Source organism: Helobdella robusta (genome assembly GCF_000326865.2).
Source record: "Helobdella robusta unplaced genomic scaffold HELROscaffold_20, whole genome shotgun sequence".
Taxonomy (NCBI): Eukaryota; Metazoa; Annelida; class Clitellata; order Rhynchobdellida; family Glossiphoniidae; genus Helobdella; species Helobdella robusta.
This window is the reverse complement of record NW_008704084.1, coordinates 924647-948353: the sequence shown is the minus strand read 5'-3', so window position 1 is coordinate 948353 and position 23707 is coordinate 924647. Positions and strand designations below refer to the sequence as shown.

Here is a 23707-nt window from a genome sequence, read left to right as displayed (position 1 = left end):
CTGCTGCTTATATTCATACTGGTTGTGGCTATGGTCATTCGGTAAGTTAATTGCTAAGGTAAATTAAAAAAAATTTTGATTTTTAAATTATTAAAATTTTTAATTTTATTTATTGGGGAAAAATATTTAGATCGCAAATCAATGAGCAGAAAATCCAGAGCATGACGTGGAAGATAAAATACAGTGACCTGCATTTCATTAAGACGCCAAGAAGTGTGAGTCATTAAATGAGGATTAAAGATTAACACCAATTATTGTACAAACTTCAAACAGCAAATGCAAAATAAACTTCTCATTAATAAAATCAATCAAAATAAAGTAGCAGCGTGTAATAAAAATAGTATATACCTTTCAACTGAACAGTTAAAGAGCCTATCCCGGTCTTCTGATCTCAACGAATCTGATGAACATTTGTTTCTTGACTCGTTCAAAGAACTCGAAAAATCAAATGCCGGTGGAGTGCTGATTGCAATCTACAAGGGAGATGTGGTCACTGTGAACTATTCTGCTAAGAAGCAAGTCATACTGACCAGGAAGGAGCTCGTGGAGCTTGTGAAAGTCAGCAACATTTTCAAATGAATTTTTCTCGATTTTTATAACAAATAGTGACCGACGAACCAATTGATACAGTAAGCAAACTCACTTATTTTTTGAGATATTTATAAATCGTATCGTTGTCCTCAATTTAGTTCAATTTGTCCTGACCAAATTTTTCACTCCTATGACCAACAGATGAAGGAACTGCAACACGATAACATAGTGTACTTCCTTGGAGCCTGTGCTGAACCAGACAGAATATGCTACCTCACCCAATACTGTGCTAGGGGCAGTCTACAGGTAAGCTATCTTTTACTTTCAAGTTATTTCATCAACCATACACCAAAGATTGTATTAACATTAAAAAAACGAAATGCATCTGAAAAGGAAGCTACAATGTACGAAATGTTCGATTTAGACCAACTGCCCGATTTCATTGGATTTACACTTTTAGTGAAAAACGACTTTTTCTGATCATAATATTATAAAACTTAGTTTTTGAATGATCTGTTGAAGAAAAATTGTCATCAATATTTAAATTTGAATGATCTATTTGTTACCTCTAGCTCAGTGTTAAAACTCGTGTTAGCAGTTGTTAAAAATTAAAATGATCGTCGTTGTTGTTTCCAGGACTTGTTGGCCGATCTCCAGATCGCAGTTGACTGGACCTTCAAGCTGTCTTTCATCACTGATCTAACTAAAGTTAATACAATACGACTTGAGTTTTTTTTTCAATAACGTATAAAAAAACTTTTAACGTTTATCTTTATCATGACTTTCAACTGTTGAAACATCTAATAATTCTCATTAAAAATGTCCTCAACTTGTCAACGCTACACATATGTTACAAATAAAACATATGAACATTTTCACCAGGGGATGAATTACTTGCACAAATCATTTGTGGAACAACACGGCACGCTGAACAGTAGTGTCTGTATGGTTGATAACAGGTTTGTTTTATCAATATCTTTAGTTAAACTTAAAAAGTTTCTAATTTTTCCTTATTACGATTCAATGTATCCTTACATGCATGAATGAATTTCAATGTAGAGTTGCACACCATTTGAAACAGATGGGTCCTTAAAGTTGCAGGCTTTGGTCTATCGGCATTTAAATCAGACGTGAAGGAAGATGAACCAGGTGAGAGCTACTACAAGAAACTTCTGTGGACCGCTCCTGAGCACCTCCTGTCGTCAAATTTAAGTCAGTGTAACACGTGTTGATAAGGAAAATGTGTAAAATTAATATTATCGGCTAATTTATTTTGAATTACAAATGAAGTTTTTCAAAAACGCGTGAATTAGCGCCGGCTAAAACCGTAAAAAAATGGCAAGCTATATCGGTGTTATCTATTAATTGTTTACTTTCAGGCCTAAACACGCGTGCATTTTAACAGACGGCTAAATCCGTAAGATACAAAAATAAGAAAAAAAATCAAAAGAGCCATTTTGGTTATAGTATGACAGTTTTTTTTTGTAATTAAAAATCTAGTTAAATGAAAGTTTAATATTAAAAACAACTTGTCTGCTTTTTGAATACAATCCGCAATGGTTTATTTTCACAAATAACTGAATATAAGATATCAGTAACGTCGTTTATTTCGTTTATTTTTACGGATTGCCTATTGATATTCATCCAAAATACAATTTTCCAATTGGCTTTTGGTTTTTATTATGGAATGGTTAACATTTATAATAATTGCATGTATTGTTTATACTAAACAACAATAGATTTTGAAGTAGCAAAATAGTGAATTATGTTCGAAAATAAATGGTGTTCAAAGCAGGTTTCAGTCAGAAAGGCGACGTCTACAGCTTTGCAATAATTATGTACGAGATACTTTATAGATGCTATCCATACTATGATACCAACCTAGAGTACAAAGGTGTTTGTAATTCACAAATTAAATGAATGTTTATATAAGTTCTACTTCGTATTCATTGTTTCCAACAAATCAGTAGTGTATTTTTGAAAACAAATTCAACTCTTAAATTTACAACAAATTTTAATTGCAAATGACACAAAAACAGATATAATAACGCGCATATACAACTGCCAAAATGAATCATTTCGACCTCGACTACATCCTTTGGATGATTCCGAGGTCAATTCTTCAATTTTGAACTTGATGACGGAATGTTGGGCCGAAGACCCAGGTGATCGTCCGACCTTTTATACTATAGAAAAAACAATGAAGAAATTCTACACCGGAAAGTTTGTTATCTCTCTGTGAACATTTATTTGAATTGTCGGTCCAATTTGAATGTAATATGTAACACAACATTATAAATTTAAATGCAAAATGAATTGAGTTTAATAAGAACACAATTTAATTTTAACCGCATGGGACGGATGTGTATGTTGTATAAATACAATGAATGTAGAACGTGAAAGCTTCCATTGATAGCAGATAAAACTTACAACAAATATATGATGGTACAATTCCACATCAAATTAATAAAATAGTGAATGATTTAATAAATGAATTGAATGAATGAGTTGATTAGATAATTTTTGAATGAATGGAAGAACAAACGAATGATGAATTAGCTAAATAATAGAATCTTTAGCAGTTGGGCGGAATTCCAAAAGAAATTCTCAATTTTTACATAGCGTTTAATAATATTGATTTTCTTGCATGCCACAGAACTGACAGCATCGTGGACAGCATGTTGAAAAAATTGGAGAAGTACGCAAGCAACCTTGAACTTGTTGTCGAACAGAGGAACGCAGAACTGATTGAAGAAAAGAAGAAAACTGACGTACTACTCAATAGCATGCTGCCACCGTTCGTTTTATGGATAATATTTGTAGATAAGGAGAACGAAAAATGTCTATTTGAAATTTCCGAGTTGTCTAAACTTTTAATTTTTTTTAAATTCTATTTGTCTGATCGTTGATTAAAGTTTCACGCTATGTTTCATTTTGTTTATTAATGATTAGAAATAATTTCACTAAAACTGCATCACTTATGCAGGATATAACTTTTTAATTTAGTTTTGTTCTCACCTGATTTCAGTTTCATAGCCGACGAGTTGAAAGCAGGTCACAAAGTGGAGCCCCAGATGTACCACAGCGTAACTGTCTACTTTTCAGACATTGTTGGATTCACGACACTTTCCTCTGACAGCACTCCCATACAAATTGTTGATCTGCTTAATGATCTCTATGGAGTTTTTGATGACACCATCTCCAGGCATAAAGTTTATAAGGTTGTGTTCTTCTGGTCATATCAATTTTTATATTTTATTTTACATGAGAATTAGTAATTTTGCTTAAAATAAAATTCATAACAAATATTAAACAGTTCAATAACAATTTCAAGTTTTTTCAACAACGTCGTAAATGTATATGAAATAACATTTTTGATTAAGAAAAACTGTAAACTATTTCAGTTGAGCTCGTATCGAATGAGTTATTTTTTTTAATTTAATTTAACTATAAAAGTCAAATTGCATTTGAAAAAAATTTGGTGCTTAGGTTGAGACAATCGGAGACTCGTACATGGTTGTAAGCGGTCTGCCTCAGGTAACAGAGCGCCATGTCGTGGAAATATGCAACATGGCATTGGATCTGCTGGGCATCGTCAAGACCTTCAAGATCAGACATCGGCCTGAGATGACACTCATGTTGAGGATTGGCATTCATTCGGGACCTTGTGCTGCTGGTTTGTCAGAAATGTTGCCGTTAATTAAGATCAACTTTGACATTTTGAAAAAGAGCTGCTGAAATTGAAAATTGAAATCATTCATAACATTTTTGTAACGTAGGAGTGGTTGGTCACACCATGCCTCGCTACTGTCTGTTTGGAGATACGGTAAATACTGCATCGAGGATGGAGTCAACTGGAGAAGGTATGTTTTTGAGTCATCAAAATATTATTACTTGAGATGTTTTAACGTTTTCTTAGATCCCAAAAGAGGTTTTCAACAGACTGAGCAAACTAGTCTTAATTTTGTTTTTAAATATTAAAAAGACAGAACAAAATGAACAAAAATAAAAAACAAAAGAGTCAAAATGTTAAATAGGAAATTTTTTGTTTGTTTTTTGCATCTTGGTTTTTATTTTTTACCTAGCCAACATCCATTTTTGTCAAAAACTTTGTAATTGTCAACAATGTATTTTGACATAAAAAACGACAAAAAGAAACAACTCATCATCCATTTTTTATAACTTCACAGGATTTTAATTTTTTTTTAATTTTTGGATTGTTCAAATTGGTTAAATTTGATCTTGAAATCCGTTAAAAAATATATATAAATTTTTTAAGCTCTTAAAATCCATCTGAGCACTCCAGCCAGGGATCAACTTTCTAGATTTCCAGGTTACGTCATGGAGCTGAGAGGTCCAACAGAATTGAAGGTGTGTCATTTTAATAATAATTTGAAAATTGTCTGAGTCACACAAGTTTTCAATTTATTTCCAGGGTAAAGGAACAATGGTAACGTACTGGTTGCTCAGAAAAGATTCTGCAGATGATACCAAAGACGAAGAAGATTAAACAAAAGTTATCGTAAATATTTTTATTTTCTAATTTTCCTGAAGTAAAAGTGGAATTTTTTTTCTCAAAAAAAGCTTGTGAAAAATATTTCTATATAATTGAATAGTTGTTGCACAGTTCGAGTTTTGTGGTTAGTTTTGTGTGGCAATGTCTTGCAGTATCTTTACTAATTTTTCATTTTTTCACCATTATCAATTTGCATTACCATTTATTATTTATTTTATGGCTGTTAAGGATTCATCCAGGGAGTCTACTTGTGTATTAAATTCAAACAATTTCTATTTTAATGTTAAATTTTATAATTTATATTAATTTTTTTCAAATTTTTCAAATTCTCATTAAAATTACCTCACATCATTTTTGATTTCATATTAGTCCTACACAACATCTGTTGTTTTGTATTTTAACTTTTGAACTGCAGACGTTTGGAATTTATTTATTTTATTAATTAAAACACTTTTAGTGAACCAGCGAGTTTAATTTGTTTTTTGATTCTTCAATGATTTCTTTTCTTAGAAAAACTTGAGACAAAATCAATATTAAACATAAAACAGTCTGGTCACAATTTTAAATGGTTTTAAATCAATAATTTTACAGCGTCTCTTTAAACATTGTGTATTTCTGACATATTCGTATTACGATTCATAGCAGATATAAATGTATACATTATCAGTGGTTACAGATATTTCAATCAACAAATTCATTATTGCCGGTCGGATGAAACAGTTTTTTTTTAATTTAAACCATAAGTTTTTTTAATTTTTACTAATCGCCAAGTATGTCTGCTACAACTTTTAAAGTAAATATATATGAAGAATTGGTTACTTTTAATCTGGACCCTTAAAAATATTTATTGTGTGAAGGCTTCAGCTCAATAATCTTTTTTAACAAGGCCTCTCTCTGATAAAGTTTTATACAAATTACCTTAAATCATATGGTAAGAAATTTCTGCTGAGAATATTCCAAAAAAATTTAGGAAACTTATGGTACACTCATATTATTTGTACGTACACCCACACGGGGAATATAATAGGTGCGATTAACACGATTTGTATAAAAACACAAACAGTTTCAATTCACTGTTTTAATTTTATTAGCAATTCATTATACTTTTACAACATAAAACACATAGATGATTTGTTCTCAAAAAATGAAGAAAAATAGAGTAACAAATTAAAAAAAATGAATCGAAATGAAAATGTTCAAAGAAATGGTTCAAAGTAATAAAGATTGTCACTGCTCTGTACATTGTATGTACATCGTTTGAACAGTTATAGAAACAATTTCTAACAGAAGTTTCAACAACAACTTAAGAGCGATTAACAAATGAAGATGATCTTTTTAAAAACGATCTTTTATGAAACTTCCTTGCAGCTTGCACATCAACTTCTACACTATCGAGTGAGCGTGTTCGTTGACGAGACGACTTTTTTGTGGTAGGTTGGTCTACCGGTATCAAGGTAGGATCAACCGCAATGTCGTAATACATGACCCAACTGTTGCACTTTCTTGCTGTTCGCTTCAACATCACTTGCATGAAGAGTCCTGCTTTACTCGTATTGACCTTGTACTTCTTAAATTTTTTAATCGTTGCCTTCCTGATGCAATCGAAACTGGCAGGATTCCTAATGAAAAACTGAGGGTCATAATTTTGCGCAAGGTAACTGTTTTGAATGATGTCATCCTCTTCACATCCGCCATCACCGTTTCTATTGATGATCTCATTAATGTTGTTCACATTATCAATATTTTGTGCGTCTTCAGCGTTATCGTTGATGTTGTTGTTGTTGTCCATTATTCAATTCGATTTTATTTTCGAGTGTTGTAATATCTTACTTATTTTTATTTTGTTTGAATAATAACTTCAGATTAAAATTAAATTAGTTATAAAATTATTAAGTTATAAATTTTTTCAAAAACCTTTTTTTATTTCAATCCAAAATCGGTCTATACCGTGGATGAACTCTGAATGATTTCAGACATTTCGAGCTTCTAGCTTCTTATATAGAAAGTTTGACAAATCAACTTTATCTGCAAACCTTTGTGAACATTTAAAAATCAATTTTCAACTTCAACATCAACTTTAAAATGTTTCTTTGTTCTAGGATTTCACTTTGTAAAATTTTGATTGATGTGCATGGCTCTCATGTTGCCCACTTGAAATATTCTCAGTGATGATTGTGGACAAGGTGGTCCTTTGATCAATTAACTTTGGATTACTTTGTTTCAAGTCATTTTTGTTTGATGTCAACTTCTTTGAAATTCAACTTTGTTCCATGCATTCGTTCACTTTGTTAATTGTTTTTAATTTTTAATTACTCATATTCTTTTGATGTTGACCTTTGTCATGGAGAACCTTTTTCAACTTTGTACGATGTTTTAACTTTATTGGAAGTACTTTTGAGGAGAAATACCCTATCATGGCAAAACTCAAGTAAACAAGAAAAAATTATATGGATGATAAAAAGCAAAACGCTCAGTGAAAAATGATTAAGAAATTTTAGTTAAATCCAAATCGTTAGCGTCGTGGTCGGAGATTTTTCTGGAATTTTTTGACGGACTAAGGTGGATATTTTCATTCGATTCCGGTAAATAAAAAAAATTTGAAAACTTTTCTTTATTTTTAATTCTGAAAATATTTATTTGAATCGTGTTTTTTAGAACATGGTCGTGTGTAGCAACATGTGATCATCTTTACTACTGAAAACCAACTCTAACAACATGAATAAAATCATGTCTCCTTCCCGTATGTTTTTATACATGTAATTTTAGTAAGGAAAACAATTACGTTGAGTCAGAACCCGGTGTCATGAGTCAAAGTCGGAATCGGAAATTTTACCCGGAGTCAGAGTTGGAATTTTTCGTAAAGTCGGTTTTTAATTCTACTCTCTATTCCTTCATAAAAATCATCGATGTACATTGGTTTATTTGTTTGTTTGTTGCTTTAACTAACAAAACGATATCAAATCATAAAATTGTTAAAAATCTTATGAAGCGTATACATGCCAAACAAACACAATACTCATGAGTCAAGTGCTAAATGTCATGAACATCTATGAATTGAATTATCCCATTAATGCATGACATCTTTGATTTCATTTTTTTTTCACAACTGATGCTTTATAGGTATAAAACAATTGGAAAAATATTAAAAAAAAATTGGGACACCTAATAATTGAGTTAGAGTGAAAATAAAAAATGTCCTTAAAAAAGGACGCCATGCACTACAGGGTACATGTTTTTTATAATGACGTTGGTTTGTCAATTATGATATTCTGGTAATAATTTTAATAAATATAAGAGCTGTTATATGGAAAATAACCATTACTGATGTCTAGATTAGTAAATGTAATTAATTTTGCATAACCATGATATTTTTAAATTAACATTTATCAGAATAAAACTGGTATAATATTTTAACAACATTCAATATTCATGAAATATAGGTATATATATTTGAAAACATGACTGATACAATGTATTAATGTTAGCAACAGCATAAAAATAATGTTTATCAAACTAAGGCAGGTTCAACTGCTAATGATATAAGTTCAGTTCACTTTGTGTGAAAGAGTTCAAAGCAGCGGTCATGCAAAGGCACACCACATTTATTACATTTTCGCTGAACCTTCATACCACACTGAACACATCTTTTCTGACCACCATCAATGTGTCCACCATCAAATCTAACACCATCTTGGACTGTACGGCAGCTAGTAGCATGACTACGAATTGGACGTCCAATGTTATTTGTGGCTCGATACTTCAAGATATATGTCATTGCAACATCTCGCCGAAATTTTATCAGATTATAGTCATGATGTTTGGCGGCTTCTGATATCCTGTACAGTTGCCAAGCATTCTGAACACTTACATCAATTGCAAAGCAGAACAATGCCCACCACCATTTCTTGATACGAATATTTATTCGACATTTGGCAACATTCTGGTCCATTCTATCCGTTCCACCCATGTAACGATTATACTGAGCAATCAGGTTTGGCATGGGAATTCGAACATGCTTTTTTTCTGTTGCTGACCATCTTTTGGCTTGAACCAGTGGATGAACTCCAAAACAGTTAGATAGCACTGTTACTACATTATTATCGTTCCACCGAACAGCTAACATTCCCGACTTTCTGTCAAAGCGATGGTCAGATGTGCCTCGTGCATCTTTCTTCAACACATCCACTTCTATCAAAGGGCACTTCTCCATCCTATTTGCTCGCACAGTACCAGTCGCAGAAATATTCATTGTCTGAAGACGTGGAGACGTGAAGAAATTATCTATATACAGTCTGTATGGAGGTCCAAGAGGCAGCGTATTCACTAGATGAGTCACAACAGAGCCACCAAGTCCCAGATCTGCATAAAACAAGCCATTTGATCCTTGATAAGGCTCACACTGCACCAAGTAGCCCAAACGACTGTTCATACACCAGACTTTAAACCCGAAACGAATAGGTTTGCCACGGATGAACTGTTTTGATGAGTGGCGTCCATAGTACGGCACCATGGATTCATCAACGGAAATATCCTGTTCAGTAGGCCAGTGTTGAGCAAAGCGTTCATTTAGCATTACAAATAGTGGACGGAGTTTGGAAAGCTTGTCCCCTGCATCAAGATTAGTATTATCACAAACGTGAATATATCGCAGCAACTCCTCAAATCGGTTTACAGTCATTGCACTGCTAATGGCCTCATTGTGCACATCTTCAGCATTTAGCTAAACATCTGTTAGCTAAAGGGACATATCCTGAGATGAAAAGAATTGCTATGGCTAAATGGATTTTAGAGTTTGTTGCATCTAACTGCTTCAAGTTTTGGAGGGCATACAAATTGGACATTTTTGTGATATGGTCAATAACCACATCATCATAGAATAATTCAAATAGGGAGGCCGGTGTGTGATCATTGATTGGAGTTGGAGTACTATTCCATGTGTTTTCTGACTGCTTCAAATCACATTTAACCCACTGCCTTGGTGGTGGTGGTGCAGTCCTTTTTTTCGACGATTGTTGTAGTGGAGTTGTTGCACATGCTGAGCTGTTGTGAGTGCTTGTGGCAGAATGTCTTCGCCGCTTTGATCTACTGACATTAATTTCATCTTTATCAACTTTCTTTCCGTAGACTTCAATCAACGGCAAGTCATCATTTGAGTCAACATTATCGTCAGCCAACAAGGCTGTCTCTAATTGTTGCTTATGAAAACCAGCAACAGTAAGTACGGCTTCAGCTTCAGCACGCAGCTGATTTCCAGAGAGGTTGCCAATGACACCATCATCGTCTTCTGGTCCACTATCCTGGTCAGATTTGGTTGCATCTTCAGGTGGTAAGATGACAATATCTGCAGTTTGAAAATCTGAATCCTCCAGCATGCTGATTACTTCAGCAACATTGAAACGCCTGAAATAATTTTAATAGTTTTGTTGACTTTTATATAGGAAATAAATCTTTTTAGTTAATTGTTAATTTAATTAAATTAAATTGAGCCAAATATAATTAACAACGGTTGAAAAAAGATGCTTTATTATTATTATGTACAATAAGCCATCTCCAACGTTAAAATCATGTACCCTATACTGCATGTCGTCCTTTTTAAAGGACATACCTAAAACATGCCTTGTAGCTATTACTGCGACATCGTGGGTCACTGTTTGATAATAAATGAAAAAGCGATGATTTTATAACATTATTATAACAATATTGTAGAGAAAATTCTACAAAATGAATGTTACTTACTTTTTATATTGAGACATGACAAAAAATGCGATTTTCGACAAACTTTATTTTTAAACCTTCAATAAACTTATAAAATGTCAACAAAAACGTATATATCCGGTTTAACCCATTAGATAAATAACGCAGGGGTGTACAGGAATAACATTAATCATCACAATCTAAGACATATACGGGTAGCACTTGAATTACGAAGTGTCCTTTAAAAAGGACACTATGCATTAATGGGTTATTTAGGTGTGTCTATGTAAAATTTACCATTAATGTGGCGAAGTATTGCAGTCCAATAGAAATGGGATTGATGGTGATAGTTATTTTAATTCGTCAAGCTAGATCATAAAACAATTGGATGACCTGGCATGTTAAAAACATATTAGTAATATAAAATGCTGAATAAATCAGAATATACATTTTTTAATGTCCACAACAGTTAAGCGTTTAAATAGTAAACAACAAAAATGCAAACAGCAGAACAGGTTCATGTTTATGAATCGTAATTAGGCAAGGTACAAAACTAACTTACATTGGAATAACATAATGTTAAGAGTGCTCGAGCGATTAAGTACAAAAGCCTGATATAACACAACATCGACAGAGATGTCTTTTGAAATGAGTTCAAACCAGAGGCGTTAAGCTAAATTGAACAAAATCTTTACAAAAATTTGAAAAATTCGGAATAAAAATACTTAAGCTCTCAAAACGAGAAAGTTGTGTATAATTTTGTACAAAATCCCTTGTTTTGAAAAGCCATATTTCTCGAAATAATTGTTTTATAAGCAAAAAGAAGATCGCCAACTTTTGCAACAAATTTAAGCCCAGCGTCACTGGTCTGAACAATATTAACTAAAATAATGTAAAAATGCAAAAGAAATATTCATATTATTTAAAAACTAAATATTAAAGAAAAGAATTATCATCTAAAAAGTGAATAAAAGACGACTAAAACGAATTATTTGGTTGACGTATGAGTGTATGATTAAATAGATGAACAGTTAAAAAATGGACACAAAATGTATGAATTTTTAAATGATTGATTGTCTGAACAAGTCGTCTGTCTAGCACGAGCTCATCAGTTTAAGAGTGTTTTCCTACAAGCCAATATGTGGTCATTATTCCTTTTCCCTACAGATGGTCAAATAAGATGAAAATGTAAAAATTACAAGATTTTAACAAATATATTGACTCAAAAACAACTCGCTATGAAAACGATGAACAAAATTTTTTTTAAATTCTGTGGAGTTTAAAAGGGAAAAAAAAGCTTTGGAGTTATTTTCAAACCATTTTCATTAATAAGACTCATCTATTTCAGTGTTTGATACATTATAAAAATGTTTCATATCAAGCAGTCCAGCCTGATTAAGTATCTAGGATTCATTAAACTAAGAAATATATAAAATTGCAAATAAATATACTGTTACTCCGAATAAAATTTTAAGCAGCATAAACAACTCAACTGTAATGAGATTCTTGACTCTATGATGTGCTACATTTAGCGTTTGAGTGTGTATAGGTTTTTTGTTTCATGCATTTTAAAACATACATTGCTGTCCTAACAAATACCTTTTCATAAATTTTAATGGTACATTAATTAATTGAATGAACAAAAACCTTCAACTCCGTGCTCCCTCTCAGCTCCACCTTGTACTGGCGATATGCAGAAAGTTCTTCCATAGCTGATGAGCTCAGATGAATTTTAAGGGCTGTTGTTCGTTGGAATAAAAACAAATTAAACATTTTTTTACAAGAAAGTTTAAATAAACTAATATATTTTTAAAAAAATATTGAAAAACAGTTTCGCTAAATAAAAACTAGACGAGAAACACAAATAAATAACAAGTTACGAAATCGGCAACATTTTAGTCTTAACGACAAAAACGCCTTTTTCAAAATTTATTGGCATAATTATCAACAAAAATATTTTACGCCTTATTGCATAAAAATAAAAATATCTATCACCTTCACCAGTTGATTCCATCCTGGATGCGGTGTTGACCGTATCACCAAACAAGCAGTAGCGAGGCATCGTGTGACCGACCACTCCTGTTGGAATTATTAGGACCATTTAGCATACAACCTTCAGAAGTTAGTGAAAACGTTCGAACCGGCAGCACAAGATCCCGAATGAATGCCAATCCTCAACATGAGTGTCATCTCAGGCCGATGTCTGATCTTGAAGGTCTTGACGATGCCCAGCAGATCCAATGCCATGTTGCATATTTCCACGACATGGCGCTCTGTTACCTGAGGCAGACCACTCACAACCATGTACGAGTCTCCGATTGTCTCAACCTTCAATTGAAATGCTTTGTTGATAATATAAATATCTAAAAACTGCTAAAGTATATTATGCACAGTTAGTTTTTTTTTACCAAATTTTTACACTTGATTTATTTACCAAAATTGATTTTTTGAACATTATGTTAAATACTTCAAAATAAAAATCAGCTGAATTAGCAAGAAAGTATTAGAGGTTTAAACCTTATATACATTGTGCCTGGAGATGGTATCATCAAATGTTCCATACAGATCGTTAAGCAGATCCACAATTTGCATGGGAGTGCTCTCAGATGAGAGTTTTGTGAATCCAACAATGTCAGAGAAGTACACCGTGGCGTTCTGGTACATCATCGGTTCAACTTTCCGACCGGCTTTCAACTCTTCAACAATGAAGCTTATTCAGTAGATAAATTTATGAATAGAAACAAGTTTAGGATTCAATTTGTATTGAGATACATGTCTTTGTGTGAATGATAATTTTAAACGCTATTTTTTCTTTACTACTTTAATGTATTTTTCAACTAATACCCTTTTTTGGCCCGAATATCAGATTGTTAAATTTTTAGTTGAATTCATTAAAGCAAAATGAAACAATTAACCATTTCCAAAATAGACGGAATGGAAGTAATTTATTAAGTTATAGACAGAACAACATGGAACAAAATACACACGTGTATAGTCGTGTCTGAAAATTAAGATGAACAAGATGGTCACAAAATAAAAAGCGTCAGACTTAAAACCGTTGGACAAAATAAGAATAAACTGTGAAAATTTTTGTGTGGAAGTATAGATAATCTCACGGCGGTAACATGCTGTGAAGCAGCAAGTCAGTCTTTCTCTTCTCGTCAACAAGCTCCTTTGCTCTCTGGTCCACAATTTTTTCCAAGTCATTGGCATACTTTTCCAGTTTTTCCAACATGCTGTCCACTATGTTAGCATTGGTCCTTGGGTTTATAAATATTTTATTTTGTTGGTAATCAAGGTATGAACAGTTCTCAAGTTGGAGAAAATAGTTAAAATATGAAAAAATATCGATTACTAAATATTCAAATACTAAACTCGTTAAATAATGTAGACAAATAGACAAAAAATAATTAAAATGTTTACATTGAAAAAAAAAATTACAACAGACAACTGAAATGTAAGAGATTTTTGTTATAGTGAAATGTACCACCGAACAATAAATTCATCATTATTGTCAGTTTATGCTTTTCAAGCAAATATTTTTCTTAAAATTCCTTATAGGCTTAGACATGAATTTTGTTTGGTTACAAATTTCGAAAACTGTTGATAACTTAAACAGCGGCATGATTACGTAATGGTTAACGGTCAATATACAAGATGATCCTCGCTTGATGGGTTGATTCGCGCTTCTTCACTCATATGCGATGCTTGATTTGTTGTTGGTATCTTTAAAGATACAGCAGAGTAAATTGTAAAAATTAAACAAATTTTAAAATGCAAATAACCAAAGTGTCAGAGTCGGATGAAAACTATCTGACTCAGGTCGCTCAAAAATTCTGACTCTGGCAAAAATCTCAGACTGCGTTGTGTTTCGTTCATTGGACTAAGTTATTGGATGTGATGTTTGATTTTTTAAAAATATGTCTCATTCATAAAAAAATTTACTTGTTCGTAAACTTTTGCAAAACTTTGCCGATACTTTCAAACGTTGGTCTGTTAGCAGGGTTCTCATCCCAGCACTGTTGGATCAGTTCTATCTTCACTGGATTGATGTTCTTTGTCTCGTGTGGCATCATCGGCGGTCGAAAGATGGCCTCGTTGCTGAACATGATTCTATGAATTACTTCTGAAAAGGTTATGAAAGAATTAAAATTATTTTTATTAAAAAATTAAAATTAACAATGATGGATTAGCTAAAAGATGTCATCTTTGAGAGAGTTCGTAGTAGGACCAAAGATGTTAATAAGCAATTAATTGTAGTAAAAGAAAATTGTGTAAATAGACAAAACGTTCTCGTTATCAGTGCCCATATAATCAAAAATTTGTCAATCATGCAAATTTTTTATGATTTCAACTGAGTTACTAATTTTATATGAATTCAATTTTATGTTATCTTAATTGTGACTTTTTTGATTTTAGTTAAGTTACTTATAACTATTGTTTGTTTTTAAATTTTTTAAGCATTTTCAAAAACTGTGATTGGTTAAACCAATTTTTAGCAAATCTGTAAGCTGTCCACGTGAAAGCCGTATTAAAATTTTAAAATCCTAATCCAACAAATGCTTACATTTCTTTGAATGTACTGACCTTTAGCAGTCAGACCAGTTTGCTGGTAGGGGTACATCCTGAAGACAATTTCATAACAGATGATTCCAAAGCTGTAAACATCTCCTTTTTGACTGCCAGACAACTTGGTGCCTGATCTCAAAAGTTCTGGAGCCATCCACAGAAATTCGTCGTAGAATTTGTCGATTGTTTCATCAATTTTTGTTGGTGGTTTGAAAGCTTGCAAACCAAATCCTGTTATTTTGACCACCCATCTGTAAGGTATTGATTTTACGCATTAGCCGACAATTTTTAAAATTTTTGTTAGAAGGTTATTTTGAGTTTATAAAACGGCTTAAGTTTAACATGCAACTACCTGTTGTCCACCATACACACGCTGCTCGTCAGTTTCTTGTGAGACTGGAAAAAAGATTTGTGAAGGTGAGCCATGCCCTAAAGGTGCATTACCGAATTAGTTATTTCATCGCTAGATACATTGGAAAAACTTGGTGAAATTGTGAGATTATGCCAAATAATGTGTAGTAATATATTTGTAGCATAATGTATTACACATTTAAATGAATGGCTATTGTACAATTGACTTAACAAATATGGTACATACATGATTTCTTTTTACAAGCAAAAAAACAAGTATCGACGTCACCTTCGCAATATCAATCATGAATGAGAGCTTGAACGACCGATCCAGCTTCATGTTTTCATCGCTAAGGATGTCCTTCAGTGGGTGTTAAAAAGCTTTAAACCATATTTTTATTTTTGGTGATATAATTTTTATTATAGGACTGCCCACGTGGATAATGCTTCAGGGTAACGTAGAGTTTTTTACTAAATCTTTAAAACTAATTTAGAAGCAAAATCATTTTCGCTATTTTCACTCAACCAGCAAATTGGTTGAAAAGTTATGAAAAAAAACCCAAAAAATTATTTGCAAGTAAATTTCTGATAAAACTAGATTAGCTAACTTGTAAGGAGCCTCTACAACAATACTGGATTATATAACAAATTTTGTCGTCGTCAGTGCAGGCGCCTAAAAACGGAACCAAGTTGTCGTGCTGGAGCTCCTTCATTTGGACCAGTTCAACCAAATCCTCCCTGGTCAGTTTGATGCTGTGCATGTTTGAGTAACAAACAGACACCAACATTCCTTTGTAGACAGCTTTCAACTGGCCGTGATCGTCGTTCAAATCTTTGAAGTTGCTCATTCGGACTTTTTCGTCATCGCCAGATACCTTGGAACCGTCGGCGAGTCCCGAATTGCTCCTCATCTATTTCCATTTCACGTGAGTTCCAAAATTCAAAATGTTTAAATTTTATTTAATTGATTATGTTTCTAGGCTGCCTTATTTAAAACATTATTTCAGGAAAATAATCAAAATTACTCACTCTTCTCTTTTCTTTAAAAAAATGCAATTCACTATAATTGATCTTCCAGGACATCTTGAATATTTTCCTCTCAACAAATGTTATTCTGGATTTGTTTATTTAAGAAAATAAATCTGATTGGTTTTAATTTTGATTTTAGGTCTATGCAGATTATTTTTTACTAACTTAAGTTCAAGTAAATGCGATAAACAAAAAATGATTTTACATTGTAAAGAACTTAATGTGGTAGACTACAAACTTAGATTTTGATTTTTTTGGTACTTAATTGTGTTGCTTCTCATATGAAGTGTACTAAACACTGGAAAAATGAAAATCTAGTGAAATGGATATAAGTTAGTTTAAAAATTGCCTTTAGGCATACCTGACGAAATATAGAATAGACGAAATTGCAAGTATGACCATGAAAACGACAGCAAGTGCGACGAGTAGCCCGGTGTTGTCTGGGAAAATTTTGTGGAAATTTAAAATATCATATTTATTTAAAATACAAGATGATTTTGTTGTTACAAGATACGTAGTGATATCTGCAAAAAGTATTAAAATATTGTTGCCGGTGATGTTCAAAATGATGTATTTGATAATGTTTCAGTATTTTAAGAGCTTTCAATTTTCGATGTTAATCTTATCAAAAAATTACCCAGAGATGCATATCACGCGTGCAAAGCGCCGTGAGAACTTTAGAAGAAATGACCAAGTGATTAAAGGTGCCTGTTCCTTTTTCGAAGTGCATGCAGTGACCGGGTTCGAATACGACAAAAGATTTCCTCCTATCACGTGCATTGTGTGTGATGCGTCGTTTAGCATATATTCATTTACGCTGTTTGTATGTTCTTCATTTCTCTGAACCTTGAAATAGTTCAAAAATATTAAACTACTAGTTCAATCTTTTTAAAATACAAAATCAGACAATATGAAAATATGAAAATTATTCAGTAAGTGCCTGAGGACTGGATGCAGAACTCATCGGCGAACCCGCAAACAGGTGTATCCACTGGCGCCTTGTACCTTGTTCCCCATCTATCATAGCCTATTACGTACGCCTGATTCAAAATAATTACAACTAATTAACCATTTTTTTATAAGATAGACTAAACTAATATTATTTGAGACACTTTTGTGAATTAAAATTAATTAAAATTGAATTTTCAACATATTAAATTGGGTTTATAATAGTCTAAATTATAATTACGATTGAACATAATGGATCGTGCGTTCGTTATGTACGATGCACTATTAATTAATATCTATTTGAAATTAATTTCATTGGCCTGACGTCGTAAATGAATAGGTAGAAGCTTAACAATGGTTGGCCATTGTCATAGCAGACTTTGGCTTCAGAGAAATTATTCAATGAAAATACGTACGGGTAAAGGTTGAAGAAATATTTGTAACGATGATGGTTTTAAAGATAGTGTTACTATAATTATAAACATCTTTTCTGATTGCGCAAGTTTGGTGAAAGAAAATTTCATGAAACTCAACATCACTAAGATTGATTGAACCTAGATTGATTTGATTTTATGAAATATAAATGTATTTTGCACAAAACGTGAATCAAATGCTTTGATAAAATTTGCTAATGCATAATATTACACCTGTGGTCAAACGTTGTATTGTAATGAATTGTATTTTTATACGTTACAACAAATGATTTTTTTTGGCAGATTGATTGACAAACGAAAAAACTAACTAGTTGACTTAATGTTCTCACAGTTGATTATGAAATAAACAAAAAATTAAAGGACAGAAAGTGGAGCAACTCCTCAAATATAATTTACAAAAATTAATTTTTATTGCTTTCTTGGTTGATTCTCTAAATAAATATAATATTAAATTGATCTATGAATAAACACGTATACGTATGCCCAATATTCAAATATTTGGTAGAGCTATGGCTAAGGCGTTCAGCGCTCCAGTTACAGAAACCGGTTTCGAATGCGTAAAGATTCCACTATATGACAAGCACGGTTATTTACGTGAATTTTGTTTTATGTTATTACCTTAAAGAAATACTGAGGAAAGATGAGTAAAAAAAAGTAAATTGGTTGAATTTCGGGAAGAAAAAAAATGGAGAGTGAAAAGGTTATATTAATTTATACCGTATAATTGTTGTTGCTGGTCAGGTTGATTTCCATGTAGGGAGTGTATGTACTCACATTTGGAGCGAGTGACCAGACGTAAAAGTACATCAGTCTCTCTCCATCCGGGTTAAATTTAACTTTCTCGTTATTATCTGCAAGAAACGTTCCAATGTTTTTCAATTTTTCAAAACATCTTTCAGATTCCACTCAATTTTGTATTTATATTATTTCTATTAGTTAAGCTATTTATAGATCGATCTATCTATCTATTTATCTGTTTGTCTGTCTGTGTGCCTCTCCGCTTTTGTTCGTCCGTCTGTCTGTCTGTCTGACAGTCTATCTATTTATCTACCTATTTATCCATCTATTTATCGATCGATCGATAGATAGCTATCTACCAATTTAAACTTTAATCCACTCATTCGTCTCATAATTTGTTACTAAACTATTAATTTCAGCCGATTTGGAGGCATTAAGGATGTTGTATCCACTTCTCGGATTCTTGCCCGACAACATTGTGATGTTCCTCAACAACAGGTACACATATAGTATATCACCTAAGGATTGCTAGAAAGTCGTTTACAAATTGAACAAAAATTATAAATATATCTATGTCAGGACCGTCGCGACCTATGGTGTTAGAGGGGGCCGACCTTGGAGTGACTAGAGTAGCTTAAAGGTGGATAGGTCGACTTTTTTCAAAAATGAAAATAATTCCAATAGCTCTTAGAAATCACGTGATATCACTAGTTGGCAAGTTATCTCAGTCGGTAGAAGCGCCATGTCTCGTGCAGTTACGCGATAGCCCGGTTCGAAAACTGTCGGTCGAAACTCAGACTCGCCTTGCGCGTAAGATTCGGGTGCGCGTGCAAACATACATATGTCGTGTCGAGTGGATGGTACATTCTTTGGGGCACGAAGGTTTGAATACGCGGATGATACTTAAGCGGTTCTGCGTTTGTCAGAGATGCATAATGAAGAAAAAATAATAATAAACAAAAGCAGCCAAATCCTGTTTCTGAATACATTAGAACTTCTATAAATCATACTTTTCCTACTTTTTCTTATTTTGAAATAACAATTCATGATAATTATTGACCTATCAGGTGTGTGAAATTAAAAAATAATGAAAAAAGTTAGTACGCACCACAAGGTTGAACCTGACAGGGATCCTATCAATGCTGGGGTTAGGAATGATGGTCGTGTTTTTGTACGTCACCTATGTTGATGGCAAATAATGAAACTTTTTCCACATTTTAACATCATGACTCTCACAAAAATGAAATAAAACTATCATAACCGTAAGATTGAAATGGGTACCCCAAGATTTCTTACAAACATATTCAGCAACATTACATCAACAAACGTTATAACTAGATTGAAAGCATTTCTCCTGCTTACTATTTTTAGACAATAGAAGGCTCTTCTTCTATAGTCATCAGTTGAAGTCTTGTTAGTGGAGTTAGTGGAGAGCCAAGGATAGAGCAAGTATTGGAATGGAAAACCTGTCAAAAAATCGCTAATTTTTAATTGTTTATAAAGGTAATAAAGATGGTTTCAATAATATTCACAAATGATGTACAACTTTAATTTAAATTAATGGTTAGTATTTTGAAGAATGTAACCATCAGCGTTCCATAAGTTCAATAAAAATTTGATAATGTAAGAAATACTTTAAAACGTTTTGCCAAAGCTATAGGAATGTTCATTTTTGGTTTAAGTTCGTTGATAAAATGAAGAAAATTGAATAAATTGATGCGGATTCACAATTAAGTTCACGTAATAAAAACATTAAAATTTCCCTTGTAATAAGCATTTTTGCCTAGTTCAATTAATTCAAACCATACCCAAGTAGATATTAAAGAACGTAAGCCAGATATATTGAGTTGGGTCAGTCATTCCAAGATCCTGTGCCATAAACATGACTTGCTGGAAAACAGTGTAGTTTGAATGGCAGAAAATAACGACTGCATTGCGAAATGGAGATGAATTGATTGTTTAGCAAGGATTACAAATTTGATCGTGTTGAAAAATTTTTAAACAATTCTTTCTAAAATTGTTTTATAAATGACAAATAACAAGTAGGGTGATAAATGCAACATACTAATATTACAAATATATAACACACTGATAACAAACATTCAAACATGGAACAAAAACAAACTTCTAGCGGAATGACGTATCTTTGTAAACACCGAGTAATCATCCTTGCCAAAGGCTGATTGTAACTCCACAAACTCTACTACCTTCACAGAATTTTTTTTCAAAGAATTTTGAATGGCTAGTACGCCATAGTTGCATGCTTCCGACCCAGTTTCACTCATGATGGCAACAATTTTCCATTGATATTTTTGGAAAAAAACTGAAAAAGGAATGCCAAATGCCGTCAAGGAGCCGAAGTATCGAATGGTTGTTGTGTAAACAGTTGAGTTGTCAAGTGTTGGGTCGAAGCAGTTCAGAGGGAAGTACGGGATGTCCCAGTAGGTCGCCACTTGTGCAGTTGATATGCAATCTGTCATTCAGTCGAATGAACAAGAAGTATTGGAAAACGTGATTAGTTTGAATGTTATTTTCTTCCAATTAGTAAAAAGACAGATCGTTGGTGATGAGCAAATAACTAGTAACAAAAAGTATAATAGTTTGTTAATAGCAAAAAACTCGATTTAAAAAATTTAGGCGCTGTAAAGCTTGCTGATAGATTTTATTTTATTTCTGTTTAGATCAAACGTTTTGTGAAACAAATAGCAGAGTAAATTAGATTAGAATACTCAAATTTTTTCAACAATTCTGAGTTGCTAATAATAACATTTTAACACGGAGAAAAAAATTTTAAATTTTATTTTATTTCATCTAATTTAATATAGATTCAATTATTGGATGAATAATTTAAAGCTCTTATAGTCACGTTACTACTGTAACCTGACTCAATGTACACACGTGCATCACAGCATATTGTTATTATTAGTATTAACCACGTCGCCATAAAAACTCTGCAAATAAAAATTATTGGTTGTAGAATTTATTTTCTAAGAATAAATGAAGAAATAACATGACATGCACTAACTAGCAGGACAATAAGCCCCGAATATGACATCAACAGTTAAGTTGCGGATGAACGTCAGGCCTTCACTGGCACCTAGCATGCCTTCGCACCGGTTTATCGTGCGTATTTCCAAACTATTGTTATTCAAATTTTCACCGCGTTCAATAAAATATTCATTTAATAAACGAAAATTTTGAAAAACAACGACAATAAAGTAAAGAAAAAACTTTTACTCAAAAAACTACGCTTACGTAAAACAGTTTCAATATTTGATTACTTTTTTACTCGCTTGATTTTAATAATTGCAAAACCACCTCAAACTGTCATAAATCGACTATACAGATTTAATATACTCCCGATCATATTAAATATAATTTAGATTCTATATAATATTATATTATATTATGTTATGTTATGTTATGTTATGTTATGTTATGTTATGTTATGTTATGTTATGTTATGTCATATCATATCATGTTATGCATGTTATTTAATGTCATGTCATGTTATGTTATGTTACATTGTATTATATTAAATATTCTCTTAATGTATACTCGGAAATGTTCGCTGAATCACTTTATATTTTTAGATAAGGAACACTTGAATCGTATTTTTAAGTTTAGATATCAAACAATTAAGCCAATATAAGATTACAAATAATAAAGTCGGAAAATATATCGACTGTTTAATTTAAACAGATTTGGCTCTTATCTTCGACTATTGTTGTTTGTAAATGCTTAAAATATTGTAACTAAAATTGAACATAGAAACAATTCTTCAAAATGATTATTAACGCGTTTGCATATATTCAGTCTAGGCTTGCAGATTTTATTACCTAAAACTTGAAAATTATTTTCGCAAATAATTTATTCACATTATATAAGTTCTATAATAGTGATCAAAACAATAACGTTTAATTTTCATGATGATCTGATGATTTTTAAATAAATCATTCACACTATATAACAATCAATGACATGAATTTCAAAAATTCATATCAACCATGGATGACAATACAAATTAAAAAACTCATTAGAAAGAAAAACGAGCTATATAAAAAATTTAAAAATAATGAAACATATGGAAATAAAACTAAATATTGTAAAATTAAAAATGAAGTCAACAAGATTATTCTAGCATCAAAAATGAATTACTATAATAATATGTTTGGCAGGCCTGATACTAATAGTAAAGATAAATGGAAAGCTATTAACTCGCTTATGAATAAAAAGGTTAAATTTCAAAGCTTCACATTATTAAAAGACGAATCCATTGAAACTGCCAACATCTTTAATAATTATTTTATTGATTTGTTTAGTAAAAGTTTGCCGACAAACAATAATTTCCATGTTTTTTTGAAAAATGGAGTCTCCTCCTCTATCTACTTAAAGCCAACCTGTCCGGCTGAAATATTTAACATTGTTAAATCGTTATCTAACTCTTCTTGTTTAGATCACTATAAATTTTCAAACAAAATCTTAAAATACATAAATCATTCTATTTGTCATATATTGTCACATTTGTTTAATTTATCTCTTTCCACTGGAATTTTTCCAGACTGTCTTAAGATTGCGACGGTTGTTCCTGTTTATAAGTCTGGGTCACACAATAACGTTAATAATTATAGCCCAATTAGTATATTAAGTTGTATCTCAAAGGTGTTGGAAAAGGTTGTCGAGATAAGACTCGAGTCATTTATGAGTGCCAATAATGTTTTAACAAATGATCAGTTTGGTTTTCGAAAGAATTGTTCCACTGAAAATGCACTCATATGGCTTTTTAATGAAATTGTTTTTAAATATGATGCTGGTCATGTTATTTCGACTGTGTTTTTAGATTTCTCAAAAGCGTTTGATTCCGTTCCACATGATATACTGTTGTTTAAATTGGAAC

General features: G+C 32.2%; 4 protein-coding genes across 4 annotated transcripts; 1 reads left to right on the top strand and 3 right to left on the bottom strand.

Annotated features, from left to right (window-relative positions):
- Positions 1-276: 276 nt before the first annotated feature.
- Positions 277-5041, top strand: HELRODRAFT_77557 (hypothetical protein; the record flags this gene model as incomplete). The annotated part of the gene is made up of 13 exons (XM_009017945.1): positions 277-558; positions 733-837; positions 1168-1239; positions 1414-1490; positions 1613-1756; positions 2334-2431; positions 2571-2754; positions 3188-3328; positions 3560-3755; positions 4021-4207; positions 4311-4394; positions 4811-4902; positions 4967-5041. 13 exons carry the CDS (start codon positions 277-279, stop codon positions 5039-5041), a joined length of 1737 nt encoding a protein of 578 aa, XP_009016193.1.
- Positions 5042-6350: 1309 nt separating this feature from the next.
- On the bottom strand, positions 6351-6836 carry HELRODRAFT_171199 (hypothetical protein; the record flags this gene model as incomplete). The annotated part of the gene is made up of 1 exon (XM_009017944.1): positions 6351-6836. One exon carries the CDS (start codon positions 6834-6836, stop codon positions 6351-6353), a length of 486 nt encoding a protein of 161 aa, XP_009016192.1.
- Positions 6837-8671: 1835 nt separating this feature from the next.
- Positions 8672-10419, bottom strand: HELRODRAFT_171198 (hypothetical protein; the record flags this gene model as incomplete). The annotated part of the gene is made up of 2 exons (XM_009017943.1): positions 8672-8804; positions 9854-10419. 2 exons carry the CDS (start codon positions 10417-10419, stop codon positions 8672-8674), a joined length of 699 nt encoding a protein of 232 aa, XP_009016191.1.
- Positions 10420-11854: 1435 nt separating this feature from the next.
- Positions 11855-13976, bottom strand: HELRODRAFT_77547 (hypothetical protein; the record flags this gene model as incomplete). The annotated part of the gene is made up of 6 exons (XM_009017942.1): positions 11855-11902; positions 12389-12480; positions 12737-12820; positions 12883-13069; positions 13259-13451; positions 13858-13976. 6 exons carry the CDS (start codon positions 13974-13976, stop codon positions 11855-11857), a joined length of 723 nt encoding a protein of 240 aa, XP_009016190.1.
- Between the last annotated feature and the right edge of the window lie 9731 nt (positions 13977-23707).